This window comes from Paramacrobiotus metropolitanus, unplaced genomic scaffold, assembly GCF_019649055.1.
Source record: "Paramacrobiotus metropolitanus isolate TYO unplaced genomic scaffold, Prichtersi_v1.0 Parri_scaffold0000029, whole genome shotgun sequence".
Classification (NCBI taxonomy): Eukaryota; Metazoa; Tardigrada; class Eutardigrada; order Parachela; family Macrobiotidae; genus Paramacrobiotus; species Paramacrobiotus metropolitanus.
This window is the reverse complement of record NW_026570249.1, coordinates 818,877-831,191: the sequence shown is the minus strand read 5'-3', so window position 1 is coordinate 831,191 and position 12,315 is coordinate 818,877. Positions and strand designations below refer to the sequence as shown.

General features: G+C 40.9%; 3 protein-coding genes across 3 annotated transcripts; 2 read left to right on the top strand and 1 right to left on the bottom strand.

The window, feature by feature from the left end:
* Positions 1–767: 767 nt before the first annotated feature.
* Positions 768–2,858, bottom strand: LOC129588264 (serine protease inhibitor dipetalogastin-like). The gene is made up of 5 exons (XM_055482433.1): positions 2,647–2,858; positions 2,217–2,363; positions 1,814–1,951; positions 1,515–1,697; positions 768–1,275 (listed from the first exon to the last, which is right to left on the bottom strand). Exons 1-5 carry the CDS (start codon positions 2,681–2,683, stop codon positions 1,160–1,162), a joined length of 621 nt encoding a protein of 206 aa, XP_055338408.1. The 5' UTR covers positions 2,684–2,858; the 3' UTR covers positions 768–1,159.
* Positions 2,859–3,823: 965 nt separating this feature from the next.
* On the top strand, positions 3,824–7,457 carry LOC129588445 (atrial natriuretic peptide receptor 1-like). The gene is made up of 12 exons (XM_055482645.1): positions 3,824–4,323; positions 4,411–4,452; positions 4,799–4,823; positions 4,891–5,219; positions 5,362–5,405; positions 5,470–5,508; positions 5,590–5,676; positions 5,803–5,940; positions 6,056–6,106; positions 6,180–6,359; positions 6,711–6,864; positions 6,955–7,457. Exons 1-12 carry the CDS (start codon positions 3,999–4,001, stop codon positions 7,122–7,124), a joined length of 1,584 nt encoding a protein of 527 aa, XP_055338620.1. The 5' UTR covers positions 3,824–3,998; the 3' UTR covers positions 7,125–7,457.
* Positions 7,458–7,700: 243 nt separating this feature from the next.
* Positions 7,701–11,371, top strand: LOC129588446 (receptor-type guanylate cyclase gcy-28-like). Its single transcript, XM_055482646.1, has 12 exons — positions 7,701–8,166; positions 8,243–8,284; positions 8,882–8,906; positions 8,979–9,293; positions 9,396–9,439; positions 9,510–9,548; positions 9,658–9,744; positions 9,866–10,009; positions 10,149–10,199; positions 10,272–10,451; positions 10,627–10,780; positions 10,874–11,371. The coding sequence occupies exons 4-12, from the start codon at positions 9,257–9,259 to the stop codon at positions 11,041–11,043; spliced, it is 906 nt and encodes a 301-aa protein (XP_055338621.1). The 5' UTR covers positions 7,701–8,166; positions 8,243–8,284; positions 8,882–8,906; positions 8,979–9,256; the 3' UTR covers positions 11,044–11,371.
* The last annotated feature ends 944 nt before the right edge of the window (positions 11,372–12,315 follow it).

Here is a 12,315-nt window from a genome sequence, read left to right as displayed (position 1 = left end):
AACACCGATTACTAATCCATGTACAGCCGTCTGTGAGGTGTGTTAATGGCTAATTTGGCTTTCAACGGAATCTGTTCCGATAAAGGTGTATAATTGTTTATGCACAGACATAATTATTATAAATTAAATTAAATTAAATAAATAATCGGAAATTAGATAGGTATTTCGGCATCTGCGAAAAGCAGGTTACGCAGCGGTAGGATGACAGAAAAAATCGGGTCTGAATCCGCCACCGGTTTTGCTGTTCCCATTATACAGAGTATATATGTTCTTGCGTTTCCTCGTTTCAGTGCTAATCCGTTGTATCCACCGTCTCCAGTTTCCCATGTACTTTCCTTGCAAGTTCGGGTATCACCGTATCAGTAAGTGGCTCCGATCTCCCCGGTCCCAGAGTTTTTAAACCCAGCGGGTACAACAGATTGTCCTAAGTGGTGTTTCGGTATTTCGTGTTTTTGTCTCGCTGTAATTACACAGCCGCTTCTTCGGCCTGCAGTGGCCCTGCACTGATGCCGGTACAGTTATGATATAAGGGCCACCGTAGATCGTAGCATTCCAGGTCGGCTCCTTTCTTCGTTCCCAAGGAGTCAAAATTACGCCGTACAATATTGTTTACTACATGCAATTCTTCATGCATTTGCATTTACGTTGATATTAACATGTACAGAAATCGTTTATGACGTTTTTCTATATTGCTATGCGTGGTGCAGTAATGTCTGCGATTTAGTCGACCATCGTGACCTGTGAGATCCCTGCTTTAATATACAGACTTCAACGTAATTGACATTTTAAATTTACAAACCGATATTATATACAGTATTGCATGCATACATAGGACAAATCCATGCGGTTGTATTTTTTCTTAACAATATTACGCATTCATTATTTTTAGTAAGGCACCGTCAATCTGGGGATTATTTCATCTTCAATAGTTTCATCATCTTTGCGCAATTAAAAAGGGGCAATCGCTTACTGAAGTGAAAAATTGAAAAACGAGAACCCTATAAACAACTCGCATTTACAGATAGCTATTGGCCCAAAAAGTACAGCTTCAAAAGTGAACCACAATATCCACCCATGGTCGTTCGTGTACACATCTTGAGACAGATGCATCCATATTTTTTCGTGAATCTTTGAAATCCATGAAAAAGGGATAAAACTCCTATGTATATGTTGATACTGTGGGCGATGATGTTGGCGTTGATGTGGTTGTCGTAGTCGGACAGGAAGAGGACGTCGGATCGCAGCATCCCCAATGAGCAATGGTTGCACCCGCGTCTAACAACATGGCTAGTTCAAACCTTTTAAGTCAGGTACAGTATGTATTTATATTAATATGTATATAACACTCTACCGTAGTTAATACACATTCTTCCAACACGTAATTAAATTGGCAATACAAGGTGAAAGCTTTATATTAACGGGAGTTTTGTTTGTTGCATCTAAGTTTAAATTAAATGAACTCATTAAAATTTTTTGTCAAAATACGGCACTATTTTTACGTATATGTTTCTTACGACTGCAAAGCGCCAGGCAAGAGTTGATGTATGTCTGTCCACTTGAACTACAAACGGGGTCAATAATCATGTCGGAACACGAGCAGAACATAACGGTTTGGGATGTCGTTGTTGATGCCATTGTCGTGGTCGTCGTTGTTGATGTCATTGTGGGGCATTCGCCTTGCGAAGCTATTGCGATATCTGCAAAACATTTAAGTCTTACAGAAATGAAAGGTTTTAAATGCTAATTACCAGCTCCTGCATCAACATTTATTCATTTTATATATACTGTATACTGAAAATCATACTGCACTCACGGGCGCACCCCGCAACGCATGCGCTGGCATAAGTCTGTCCATCAACACCGCAAACCGGCGCAAAAATGGCTGTGCAAATGCATCCTGGATTAGAGGTGGTTGTGATTCCGCATTCCCCTTGCGTAGCTACCGCAACATCTATAAAAGATAAAAAGGAAACTGATCTATAGCGAAATGAAATTATAAACGTTTGCCGCCGTTAAGGTCACCACCACCAAATTCATGATAGTTAGGCTATTTCATTTATAGAGGTTGTTGCCGCACACGTGCACCGTTATAATACAAGTATTAATACAAGTATGATCAGTTTATGCGTTTGTTACAAAAATGCATGTTACAAAAATAACTTTTCATAAGTTTAGTTCCACTGAGCTTTTTTGAGTTTAGTTTCCCTTTGCCTTACTTGCACAGCGTGCAGAACAAGCGTTAGGATACGTTTTTCCATCAACTCCGCAAACAGGATTATATTCCAGAGTACAAATACATGCGGTCGTTGTGTTTGAAGAGGACGGTACAGTGGTAGTGTACTGTTGCGCCGTTAAATTTGCAACTAAAAAAACAGCAACAAATTGTCATAACCTCCGTGCCCATGTGCGCAGCTTACAGTGTAAACTAAAATCACTCGTGTTAGGGTCTTAGGGATAAAGCACAGTATAGCTAATCCAGTGCCGCTCTACAGTAGTATAGGCTGCTGGCCCCAGTAGCCTATACTACTGTAGAGCGGCACTGGCTAATCAATAAAACATGCCAATACAACTGGAAAAGAATACAACAGCCTATCCGCTCTTTGCAGGCACTGCATAACCGCAAAAAGGTCACGAATTGGCGCGTACCTAGACTTAGAAAAAGTAGGCCGGCAATGAAAAACATAGTCGAAGTTTATAGTTCCGTTGAAATTCCCTCGACCAGCACAGCTGTGCTCGTAAATGTGATTCTAAGACGTGTTTGACAAAATCTTTTAATCTGCTAAAAATTACAATCAACTGACATACTGCCCAGCTTGGAAGCAAGTTTACGTCTAGACTAGCGAGCGGCTCAATGTTTGATCCAGTGCACAGTGAATTTTTTTCAGAATTGGTCAACGCTTTAAATACTCTTTGTACTTGCAGACGGTAGACTTCGGTTTTTTTTATTTGCCTTATACGCACGCGGCACGATCTATACTTCTACTGAACCAATCTCCGAGAATTTTATTCAAGCGGAAGTTGATTAGCGGATGTGATGCATAATCAGATCCGAATGGCAATGGCGCTATTAGATAGCGATGTATAAAAGCAGTCTACCAATCGCATGTGTAATTCAAAATTGGATCCGTTTATCTTTCAATTGATTCACAAATTAATTATGGTATGTACACCTTCTTTGACAAGCAAAGCATGAGACGCAAATACAGTAATAGTATAATGCTTATAAATTTTGGCGCTAAAAGTAAATTGTTTGCTGCAGTTGTTCCTCCCCGGCTGTTAAAGCGGCGGCCGGCATCTGCCCGCATACAGCACAAACAAAAAACTTTATGTTGTTTTCATTTGAATGGCTGCACCTTATGTTAATTGCAGTGCAAGAACTGTCGAGAAACAATTTCTTTATTACAGTATATGACTCATTTATAATCTGCTGCAGCTACGTACGAGTATATTGTCATAATGATGTTGGCAAACTCGCAATTTTTCTTCTCCATACTCGTGCAGAATTTTATTGATTAATGGAAGAACACCTTTTTGTTAGGTGGATGCAAATTTATAATGTATCACTAATAACCAGTTGCTATAAATTTATGCTGCGTTACCGGTACCAGTTTAATCTTTTCATAGTCTGTAAATACTCTTGTGTACACTGACGGTGACGTTTTATTAATCGTAAGTAGTATATTTCCAGATAAACGAGAGCAATTTTTGCAGATACACTGAGTAAATGGTAGCTAAAGGGCCTACCAATCCCGTATTATGTATTTCGGTAGTTTTTATTTGCCTGTGGCACTGGAAAAGCATACAAAACAGAACTATTACGCGCATCTGTAATATTTTGCAGCGGTTCTCACTTTTCTTGTTCTGTAATACTGTAATACAAAGTCAAAAATAATGTTGCCTTGCCACTGAATGCTTGCCACTGAGTGATTGCTTGCACACCTTCAGTCACTCCGTTTGAGTAAAATTTGAAAATTGGTAGAATCCAGTATACCGCAAATATGGGAAGACTGCATACATTTTTATTTTTTGTCTTTGCTGTTGTTACAACTTACGCTTCGGCAACATTAGATATTGCTTTGATAGAATTTTTTCTGTCGACTGGAAATAAGTTGACAGCAGCTCAAAGCGCACCTGCTGTCTTTGACAAAGGAGAAGAGCTCTTGCGGACGAATTACGGTTCGTTCATGAATGTGACAGGATCACGGTTTTATCGCGAAGATGTGACAAATTGTATCGACATGGCCCCAAAAGCACTTAACTGGGCTGCTCGATATTATTACACACAAACCACCGGCAATCCTGTTTTGGCCATGCTTGGTCCAGGTACTTACAAAATACATCTTTAAATGCTGTAGATACAACAGGTGCGACTTTGTATCTAATTACGTCTCATTTTCCAAACGCTTTTAGAGTGTGCAGTGGCAGCAACATCCTTGGCCAGTTTGGCAACAGGTACGGTTATAAGACGAACGTGAGCAGTATAACAGCAAAAAAAAATTATATCGTTTCTGTTTTATCTGCAAAATTTTGTATTGCATTGGAACGTTTTGATGTGTATTTGTACAGATACTGTTGTCTGTTGAGGAGCAGTACTACTGCTATAGTGAAATTCAGTACTGTACCCGTAGTAAATTTAAATTATCTGTAAGTTGAAGTTTCATATTAACGAGGGAAATTGTGAATCCGTATGTTAAAAATTTTCAATTACTTAATCCGCGTGCATCAGGGACATGTAGATACCGGGGAAGAAGTTATGAATCATGTTTTGCGTACAGATAAATTGCTGCGTTTTTCACAGAATGGAAAATACCAATGCTGATGCCGTAAGTTGTATAGAAGTACGATTAGTGCTCATAAAAGCAGCAAACGTAATTCGTCGTGAAATTGTAGAAATCCAGGAGACCCTGCTTTTTCAAACAAGCGACGCTATCCCACACTGACGCGGATTTCCCCGTTTCTTCCGGATGATGTCAACCAAGTTCTGTACAAGATATTGAGTGGTTTTGGCTACGATACAGTAGGGATTTTGTGCGATGACACGGACGATAGCGGTAGAACTGGGAGGTCTCCTGCTTCCTCTTTCGTTGTACCAATGTGTACATCCGTCTTCGACACTTTGCGGTTGAATTATAATTTAAGTGTCAGCCGGTTCTACATCACTGGCAACGACAGGCGGAATACGATGCACTATTTGGAAGAAATCAGGTCCATTGCCCGAGGTAAATCGTAAATCTGCTTCAGAGTTCAAACATATTACTGTAAAAAAAAGAATGCTTGAAGGAACTAGAGTATGCCTATTATATGTAATTTCCGCTTTTGTAGCACAAATATTAGAGTTAACGTTTGTGTAATTTGTTCTAGTTGTCGTCATCATTGCACATGGCAGCCGCATTCGACCCATCATGGTACAGAAAAAAATTAGAAAGTTGGTATCTCAACACATTTTCACAGTTTTGCATTATGTCACAGCTGGCTGCTTCCGATGCGCAGATGACAAACGGCGATTATGTAAGTCAAGAAATCTAATTCAAGAAAGGTTTAGGGATACGTGTAATCGATAATCCATCTAACAGATTCTGGTTTTCGAAGGTATATTTCGCATTTGAGCCTTTTCGAAGTCCAGAAATGGTCGGTAACATCACCTGGCGTTCGGACAGCTCTGATGGACGAGACGAAGTACGTATAGAAGTAGTCAGCAGTGGCGCAAAAAGCCTTAATTAAACGACAAGATAGCAGTTTTGAACGGGCATGGTCCTTTTCCCCTACACTTCTACACGTTAACTAAATTCTCTTACTCACCAGGACGCTCGTACGGCGTTTCGCTCACTTTTCAAAATATCAACGCGTCCCGAAGAATCTCCAGAGTATCGCAACTTTACCAAAGAGCTGAAGCGACTTACCAAAGAAAAATATAGCTACGAATACGCTACTGGAGAGGAGGTACGTGATTGCACGACCGATGACCTTTCTGATGTGATTGCATGTCCACTACAGCAGATACATTAATTTTAAATTCTGACGAATAATTACATGTTTCCTGTTTGGGTTTTAAAAGGTCAATCCCTTCACTATGGCTTACTACTACGCACTATCCATTTATGGCCAGGTAAATAGAGCACTGCTGCATCCCCAACATCACTGGAAAATACATATAAGAATTTACCTAATTTATTTCAAAGGTTCTAAGCGAAATGGCGACGTCGGGAGTTGGTGGGAATCCGCGCGATGGTGTGGAAGTTTCCAAGCGAATGCGGAATCGTACGTTCACCATCCTTGGACAGGATATTTTCATAAATGCTAATGGAGACCGTGAATCAGACTGGGTTCTCAGCCAACCGGACGATAATGGCAATTTTAAGGTATTTCCTTTCCCTATTTGTTTCGGCACCCCGGAAGTGCGTAATTCTAACAATAACATTAATTGTCTCCCTACTGTGCAAGTGAAGCTTTTGGTGCAGTGATACAATCGAGCAAAACCGCAGCTCTCGATCAACGAGGGTCACTCACCATTAGCTAACCAATCTTTTAGCGCATTTACGGTTTACAGACTAAACATTTAGGAAAACTTAAAAGCATGAATTTCAGTCGCGATTCGTTAGGTTAATTAATGGCGAATCACGAGTGAGTACCACGCCGTCGCTCTTTAGTTTATTATACTCTGTACAGAGTAATGAATGTACGTAGTCTTAACAAATAAGTCATTTCGGCAGCCCGTTATGGAGTATTCGGCTCGGCAGCGAGTTCTTCAGCCAAGCCGCGATCCAGTGGATAACAGCACTCGTCAGATTGTATGGCCGAATAAGCGCAACAGTCCGCCGTTGAATGAACCACTTTGCGGCTACCGGGGAACAAAATGCGTATCTGGTGAGTGTAAATTACTCCGTAGATGTTTATGTCTGTGGACGACAACATATAAGGAAGCGTACGCAGAAATATTTACATAAGAATTTGCAGGTGGTGGAGGAGACAGGAATGCTTTTCGGGTTGTTGTTGCGGATGTATTGCAGGGGACGGCAAGCCGGCAACAGGATTCACCTATCCAGAGTGCCCTGAACTCCACAGTAAATTTAATTCAACAGTTTTCTTCGGTCTTGAACCAGTACAGAAGCATTTTCCACATTTAACAATGACAAGGACAACCGTCTCTAGCTGCTTTTACAAATAATCCGTATATGTTGCAAAAGCAGCGACTGATTTTTTTGGGAATGGTCTGCTTACTAAAGCTGCTAGCCCGTCAACGCATTAGCATCAGTATAAAGGCGGCATCTGTCCAAAAACAGGCAAAATCATAACATATTGTATAACTGTTGATGACTGCATTTCTTTCTCAGAATCGTAAATAACAATTTCCGAAAACGGCTTTGTTATGTGACGCGGTGTTGATCTTCATTCATTTACTGTATCCAGTATGGCTGCATTGCCATGACTAGATTGTCGGCCAAACCGGCATTTTTTTGTGTGGTCCTCGTATAATTATAGAAGTAAAGAATCTTATTGAACAGAGGAACACGTTTCTGTCAGGTGGATTACACGTATGTTTCTGTTTTAATTATGACTAGGAAGCCATACTCTAATAAATGCAAAAGCTCCTTAACGGATATACTAATCAGATTGTGGCTGGAGGGTCTGTTATGTTAGTCCCCGTATTTTAGTACAAAGTACTTAAATCTGGTTTGCCGGTGGCATCGGAGAAGTACCAGAACCCGGATGATGCACGCTGCTTGTATAGCCCGTTTGGTTTTGTAGAGAGTTTCTACGTAACTTCGCACGTACAATCCACTAACCGAGCAAAATTTAGAAATCATTGTAAATCCCAAATATATCTGCAAAATATGAGAAGACTACAGATAGACTTACCTTTGCTTTTTATCTTTGCTGTATATTTTACAACTTATACGTCGGCAACGGTGGATATCGGTTTGATGGAATTTTCACTGTCTGGCAGAAATTCGGCAGTAGGTCAAAGCGCACGGGCCGTATTTGACAAAGGAGAAGAGCACTTGCGAACGAATTATGGTTCACTACTAAATGTGACGGGAGCCAGATTTTATGAGCAAGGGGCTTGTTATGACGCGCCAGACGCGGAATCCAAGGCACTTGATTGGGCTGCACGCCATTATTACATGCAGACCACTGGCAATCCCGTTTTGGCCATGATTGGTCCAGGTACACCAGCTGTGACATTGCTTTAATGGATGCATAATGATGCCATAATCGCCATCTAATTTCTACCTGATCTTAGAGTGCTCACCAGTAACACAATCCTTGGCCAGTTTTGCAACAGGTGCGACATACTTGTGCATATCATAATTATTAGTGCACCCAAAAAGTAAATAATTTTAGTGACAAACAGCAGTGCACTGTTTCAAAGAAATTTTTTAGAGTATCTGCAATATAGTGCACTATTTGAGCCAGTTAAGCAACACATATGGTTGCGCTTTAGTAATTCCATTTTGAAACGCACAACACAGCAATGTTGTATTGAAGTTCTTATATTGAAGATATTAATCGCACACTTTTAAACACAAAAATAAACTGACGCACGTATTAACAGTCCAATGCTTCAGCATTTGCATAAGCTAAGCTTTTCAGGTTGATGAAAAAAATCTTGGAAGATTTATAAAGCAATCTGCGCTAATTAGCGGTAAAAACGGCAAAATCTGAAGAAAAGTCCGAAAACCGGTAACCTGCTCGTAATATGGCTGCCTGAAAGCTGAATCGAACAGCCGGGAGGTTTCATGGCACTATAAAATTATTGTTTGGTTTTTTCTTGGTGGTAATAATGACATATTAGCCGGATGTGACAGTACCGTATTATGAGCGCAGTTGATTGCACGTCCAGGTACTGACTGCAAAGTGTAAATTACTGAATTTTTTACAGAATGGAACATACCAATGCTGATTCCGTAAGTCACATCGGTGCGGCTAATTCGCTCATTACAACAACATTCGTACCGTAAATCCCAGTAAAATTGTAGGAATTTGGGACATTCGTCCTTTTACGACAAACGGCGTTATCCCACGCTCACACGGGTGACCCCGTTTTCTCCGGAAGAAATCAACGTAGCTCTCTACAAAGATACTGAGTGGCTTTGGTTACAATACGGTCGGGATTTTGTGTGATGATACGAAATGATGGCCGCAGAAGGTCCGTTGTGGCTATAATCATGTGTTCATCGGTCTTCCATACCTTGCGCTGGACCTATAATCTAGCGCCAGCCGATACCACATCAATGGCACTGACAGGCAAGACACTATGCATTATCTGGAAGAAATCAAGTCTGTTGCCCGAGGTAATCATGCATGTTTGCTCAAAACGTTAACGGCAGAAGAAGAAACAGCAAGAATATTTGACAACGCTTATTGTCAGCGTATTTTCATTGATTTGTTTTTAGTTGTTCTCATCATTGCACACGGCAGCCGCATCCGATCCATTATGGTACAGCAACACTGCGAACTTTTACCTTGATTACGAATTTTCGATGCTTGCAATATATAGTTATTTACAGTTGGCTGCTTCAGATATGCAAATGACGAACGGAGATTACGTAAGAAACACATGCACATTAGGTACTTTCCATTAAATGTATCGTTGTGAGCGACGCTTGTCTCTGTATATTTTATGAATAAAATATACCATCTTATGTTCTTTTGGAGGTATATTTTGCCTTTGAACCTTTTCAAAATCCACAAGTTGTCGGCAACATGACATGGCGTTCAGGAAACCTAGATGGACGGGATGAGGTTAGTACATGAAAGCTCCGCCGCCGAGTAAAACAATCTAAATAAGAGATTGAAGGGACATGATTTCTTTTTATGTAGAAGTGTCATCACGTTACATATTCATCTTATGCTTTGGCTTTAGGATGCTCGTATGGCGTTTCGGTCGCTCTTCAAAATATCACCCCCTGTGCGGTACGAAGAAAACCCAGAATATCGCAATTTCACCCAGGCGATAAAACAATTAACCAATGAAAAGTATGGTTACCCGCTCTCTGATCAAGAAGAGGTACGTGGAAGCGCGACTAAGGACCAATCCTATTTGGTTGCGTTTGCATTACGACAGCGGTGGTGCATTAATTTTGTGTTCTGACCCGCCGACAATTAGTGCTTCTATCTATGGAGTGTTATTCTTGCTTTCTTTAAAGGTCAGCCCATCCGCCATGGCCTACTACTTTGCAACGTCCATTTATGGCCAGGTGAATATCTGTCGCTACTGAGTTTTATAATATTTTTGGAATTCTTATACGTTTTCTGAGTGTACTTCAAAGGTTGTAAGCGAAATGGCAAAGTCGGGATCCGGCGGGGATCCGCACGACGGTGCGGCAGTTTCCAGGCTGATGTGGAACCGAACGTACACTATCTTAGGACAGGAGATTTTCATAAATGTTAGTGGAGACCGCGAATCAGACTGGGTTCTTAGTCAACCCGACGTTAATGGCAATTTCAAGGTATTTTGTGTGTCCGTAAGAACTTATACTGCACTCTGGCCGTGGGGCAAAACTAAATTTGGGCCTTTGGTCGCTCGGCAATTTTGACCAGTTATGGAAGCATGGTGTGGAGCAAAAGCACTCATGTACCGATCAATGAAGGGCGCTAATGAGTGACCAGTTGCTATTTTGACAGCCCATTATGGAGTATTCCGCCCGGCAACGAATTCTTCAGCCAAGCCGCGACCCACTGGACAACAGTATTCGTCAGATTGTATGGCCTAATAAGCGTTCCAGTCCTCCGTTGAATGAACCGCTTTGTGGCTACCGAGGAACAAAATGCGTATCTGGTGAGGGCAGATAGTACTCGCATAAAATTTATGTCTATTTCTACGACAGTATACGAGCACAAGAATGAATGCCACTTACCCAAAAATTTGTAGGTGATGGAGGTGGTCGGAATACCGTTGGCGGTGTTGTTGCGGATGTATTGCAGGGAACAGCAAGCTGGCAACAAGGTTCCCCTATCCAAAATGCCTTAAATTCCACCGTAGATTTAATTCAGCAGTTTTTTTCGGTTTTTAATCAGTATAGGCGCATTTTACACATTTAAACGATGACAGATACGTTCAGTTTTCTCCATTTAATTTTTCAATAAATCCCAAAATTTTGAGAAAACAAAGGTAACTGCCGCTGGATTGAGCAAACCCTATCAAGTGTCCTAAGCTGTTTAGTACCGCAACAGAAAACGGTAGTAAATTTGACTGTGTCGTCATTTGTTATGTTAATGCGTTTGTTATTGTTGTGATGCAGATAATTTTTTTTACGTTGTACGGTTGTACCGACCGCATCTCACGGCCCTCCCGAGTTATTTTTTGCAGAATAATAGATGATTTACCATTTGTTGATTTGCAGCGTGGAGCAAAAATTAAAGCGCAGCACGACGGAAATTTTGTACATACATACTTCACTGCAAATATATGCAGTCGGATCTTTTTAAAACTGAACGTATTTTAAGGCATTACATAATTTAATGATAGACTTCGGATCAACTAGCAGTTCACACCGACAAGCCAGGTTTCGGTTAGTAATGCATCAAATGGTCAAAAACACTGAGCACGGTCATGTATAACATGGCAAACTTGCGGAAGTTAAAATTACAGTTATTTTTTTGTAAAGCGGACAAGATCCGGTAAGACTTAATTATCGGATACGTATCAGTATCCGATAAGATTTATGGTCGTGGTTACCTCGTTAAGCTTTCTTCCATACGCCTCGAATTTGTCCCAGGTACACATATACTACGGTAGCAGTTATCCTGTTCGGTGTTGTTTGTGTGTACAAAGCCACATATGATCTGCAAGCGAAGCGGCTGGAAGCGGGCGGCGTGTGGCCAAGGTCTACGCGAACTTGTTTCCTGCCCGTCCATTTAGCAACTGCAACAAAGATGTCCAAAAACAGTATATATAATTATAGAATGTTATAAAATTATAAAGGTTGTTGAGTGCACCCCTGTCGCAAAACAGTAAATCGCAGTTGTCGAAAAAGGCTTTATTATTATGTGACATTTCACGCCGATCATTCATCTATCCATTACGGCTGACTGTCATTACCATGTCAGCACAACCGGAATTTTTTCCCTGTCATACTCATATAAAAGTTTTCAGAATGGAGGAACACGTTTTCGTCAAGTGGATGCAAATTTTAATTGTGGCTATCAAGCCGTATTCTAATAAACACAAAACTTCTTAGCGGATATACTAATCAGATTGTGGCCGGAGGGCCTGTTATGCTGGTGAATCACGATATTGTAATCATTCTGGTTTGCCGCTGCACCGCGGAGAAGTAAGTACTCGTACACAAACCCAGGATGATGCAGACTGTT

Bases quoted from the DNA above. Each gene is read 5' to 3' on its own strand.
- LOC129588445 (XM_055482645.1), top strand. From the start codon at position 3,999: ATGGGAAGACTGCATACATTTTTATTTTTTGTCTTTGCTGTTGTTACA. The intron at 5,220-5,361 runs GTAAATCGTAAA...AATTTGTTCTAG, and splicing joins AATCAGGTCCATTGCCCGAG to TTGTCGTCATCATTGCACAT. The intron at 5,406-5,469 runs GTACAGAAAAAA...ATTATGTCACAG, and splicing joins GCCGCATTCGACCCATCATG to CTGGCTGCTTCCGATGCGCA.
- LOC129588446 (XM_055482646.1), top strand. From the start codon at position 9,257: ATGCATTATCTGGAAGAAATCAAGTCTGTTGCCCGAG. The intron at 9,440-9,509 runs GTACAGCAACAC...AGTTATTTACAG, and splicing joins GCCGCATCCGATCCATTATG to TTGGCTGCTTCAGATATGCA. The intron at 10,010-10,148 runs GTACGTGGAAGC...CTTTCTTTAAAG, and splicing joins CGCTCTCTGATCAAGAAGAG to GTCAGCCCATCCGCCATGGC.
- LOC129588264 (XM_055482433.1), bottom strand. From the start codon at position 2,683: ATGTTTTTCATTGCCGGCCTACTTTTTCTAAGTCTAG. The intron at 2,364-2,646 runs GTACGCGCCAAT...CTGTTTTTTTAG, and splicing joins CCTACTTTTTCTAAGTCTAG to TTGCAAATTTAACGGCGCAA. The intron at 1,276-1,514 runs GTAAGAAACATA...CCATGTTGTTAG, and splicing joins TTGCCTGGCGCTTTGCAGTC to ACGCGGGTGCAACCATTGCT.